The following is a 2,639-nucleotide window of genomic DNA, read 5'->3' as shown; positions in this document are numbered from 1 at the left end:
ACCACAACAATGACAAGGGGCTGCACACTCAATCTCAAGTTCGCGGAAGTAGATGACGGTTTGGTGCTATCCCGGACTCCTCACTTTGCTTATATTGTGGGAAGTTTGGAATTAGCGGGTCTTTCATAAGATTAAGAAAGAAGCTCGTATGTGGGTTATCGCGGGTGCTAAGTGAGCAGACTTTGTAATAACCGCATTTAATATCTTATCAAACTTTTTTTAATTAATACTAATAAATTGGGGTAAATCTTCTGCCCCTGTTTTTTTTTAAGTATGCCGAAATAACTTCGTACCTCTTTGTCAAACTTCATTGGTCGTCAGTGCCATCTTTTGTGCAATTCATTGACTGTTTTCTTCAGTGTTTCAGTTCAGGTAGGTGTGTGAGAATCTCACTTGTGAGTGACACTCGAAATACAGTAATCCTCGTGTGGAAGTCCGTGATTTCCGCCTAGATTTTTCTCTGCAACAAACTAGCCATGCATCCGTGATCTTCTCTCCTCGATGAAAATCTAAGCTTCTCACGTGTTCCTAAACAAAAATAAGCACCCGCCTTAACTTGTCATGAGATCCAATTTTAGACTCGGAGCTCCCAGCCACATATTTACCAAACCCTGCGAATGCACGCATATGCGTCTTGTCTCTTTTATCCTCTGCTTCCTCCACATGCCTCAAAGTTTAGCACATTTCCAACCGCAGCAGCACCATTATGGCCTGAAGGTTCTTGCTCCGGTCGTCGTGCAACATTTCAAGAACAGTTTGACCCAGGCACGCAGGATGCAGGAGGTCCAGCCGGACATGGAGCGGCAGGTCGCCGAGCTCCGCGGCGAGCTGCGCAAGGTGCGGGAGGAGCGCGACCGCGCCCACCGCGTCCTTGAGGTGACGGAATGGAAGGCGCTGGCGTCGGCGAACGACCGCACCACGATCGAGACGCTGGAGGCGGAGCGTGACGCGTCGAGGGAGTCTGAGTCCCGGATGCTGGAGTCGCTCTCGCTGCAGACGAAGCAGCTGGAGATCACCATGATGGAGCTGGAAGAGGCCAGGCTGGAGATCGCGTCGCTCAGGGACACGGTGCAGAGTATCGAGGCCAGTGCCTGCGCCGCCGCCGCCGCGAAACCGAGGGGCCGGTACGACCGCGACCTGCAGCGGGTGAGCGGCGAGCTGCGGGTGGCGCTGGCGACGGAGGAAAAGAGCAAGCGGGCGATGGAGGAGCTGGTGCTGGCGCTGAAGGAGGTGAAAGCGGAGCTGTACGCGACGCGGCAGCAGCTGGCGCGCGCGCAGCGAGAGGCGGAGACGGCCCGGCTCGAGTCCGACCGGCTGCACGTGTCCGTGAAGCGCAAGGACGACAAGCTCCGGGCGCTTTCCGACGAGGTGGCCCGGCTCCGCGCCGACGCCGAGGAGTCGTCTGCGAACTGGAGGGCCAAGGAGGCCGGGTTCACGGCGTGCATGAAGTCCACGGAGGCGGAGCTCGCCGAGTCCCGTCGCGAGAACTCGCGCCTCCTCGAGTCGCAGCGGTCCGGGCGGAACGAGGTGGCCAAGCTCCGGGACATCCTGAAGCAGGCCGTCAAGGACAGCAAGTTGGTCAAGGAGGAGCTGGAGGAGGCGAAAAGTGAGAAGGCGAAGCTCAAGGAGATGGTCGGGAACAAGGACAACGCCGTCAAGTGCACCAAGCAGGAGCTGGACTGCCTCCGCGTCAGCGAGGCCGCGGCGCGCGACAGCGTCAAGGAGCTGCAGAGCCTGCTCGTGGCCACGTCGTCCAGCCCCACCGCGTCCGTGGCTGCTTCCACAGGGAGGTCGTCCGACCTGGAGGAGGAGCCGTCGTCGCCGCAGCTGGGGATGGATCATCAGCTGCCTCTGCCTGCTGGGTGTGAGAACCGGCTGTCCACGGATGCCAAGGTGAAGCCGCCGGATGGGATGGTGCTGCCGCGGCAGATGTCGGAGAACTTCGAGGGGTCGGTGTACGATATTTTCGGGACGGTTGACGAGCAGAAGGGCGAGCAGCTGGGCGTGTTTACCAGGATGCCGAGTTTGCCTGGCCGGCGGCGCGTGGTCATGCGCAGGGTTGGCAGCCTATTCCGGTGGAAGAGCTTCAACAACAAATAGCTACTGCTGCTACCTGAATTTTGGAAGAGCTTATGTGTGTTCATGTCCTTGGTTGATTTTGGTAGTTTACCTTGGCGTCTTTGATCAGGCCGGCGGGAGTTTTGCTCGCCTAGCTGCCCTCTTTAGGTGTATCACCTAATTGCTGCTTGGAAATGGTATTTTGCAATGGTTTTGCTAGTTCTCAGTTAAGTTCGTACTCACTGAAGTTCAACATCGTCCGATTGCATTTGTGATTTATGCATATGAGTTAGACGTTGAATTGCGAGTGAGTTTTTCTTCGGCTGTAAATGGGGTTGCAACTAAGATTTTTTTTCAATTGCAAGTGCATATGCAACTAAAAAAAATGCTCCCAACCGATAGATCGGCTTTGTGATTCGTGCTAGTTATGAGTTGCAACATGAGTTGTAACTTAGATTCCTTGGTAGGTCCATGGTGTGTTAATCTTCTAAGAAACAAAATTTCATATCTCTCTCTATCGTTGAAGCCGAGTACGTGACCACCGCAAGTGGATGCACTCAAATGTTATGGATAAGACAAAT

The 2,639-nt window shown here is 54.8% G+C and overlaps 1 protein-coding gene across 1 annotated transcript; it reads left to right on the top strand.

The window, feature by feature from the left end:
• The first annotated feature begins 759 nt into the window (after positions 1–759).
• Positions 760–2,100, top strand: LOC124699933 (nuclear matrix constituent protein 1a-like). The gene has a single exon (XM_047232150.1). The coding sequence runs from the start codon at positions 775–777 to the stop codon at positions 2,098–2,100; it is 1,326 nt and encodes a 441-aa protein (XP_047088106.1). The 5' UTR covers positions 760–774.
• The last annotated feature ends 539 nt before the right edge of the window (positions 2,101–2,639 follow it).

The sequence above is a fragment of the Lolium rigidum genome, chromosome 3 (assembly GCF_022539505.1).
Source record: "Lolium rigidum isolate FL_2022 chromosome 3, APGP_CSIRO_Lrig_0.1, whole genome shotgun sequence".
Lineage (NCBI taxonomy): Eukaryota > Viridiplantae > Streptophyta > Magnoliopsida > Poales > Poaceae > Lolium > Lolium rigidum.
The sequence above is the reverse complement of the archived record's forward strand: the minus strand, read 5'-3'. Positions and strand labels throughout refer to the sequence as shown.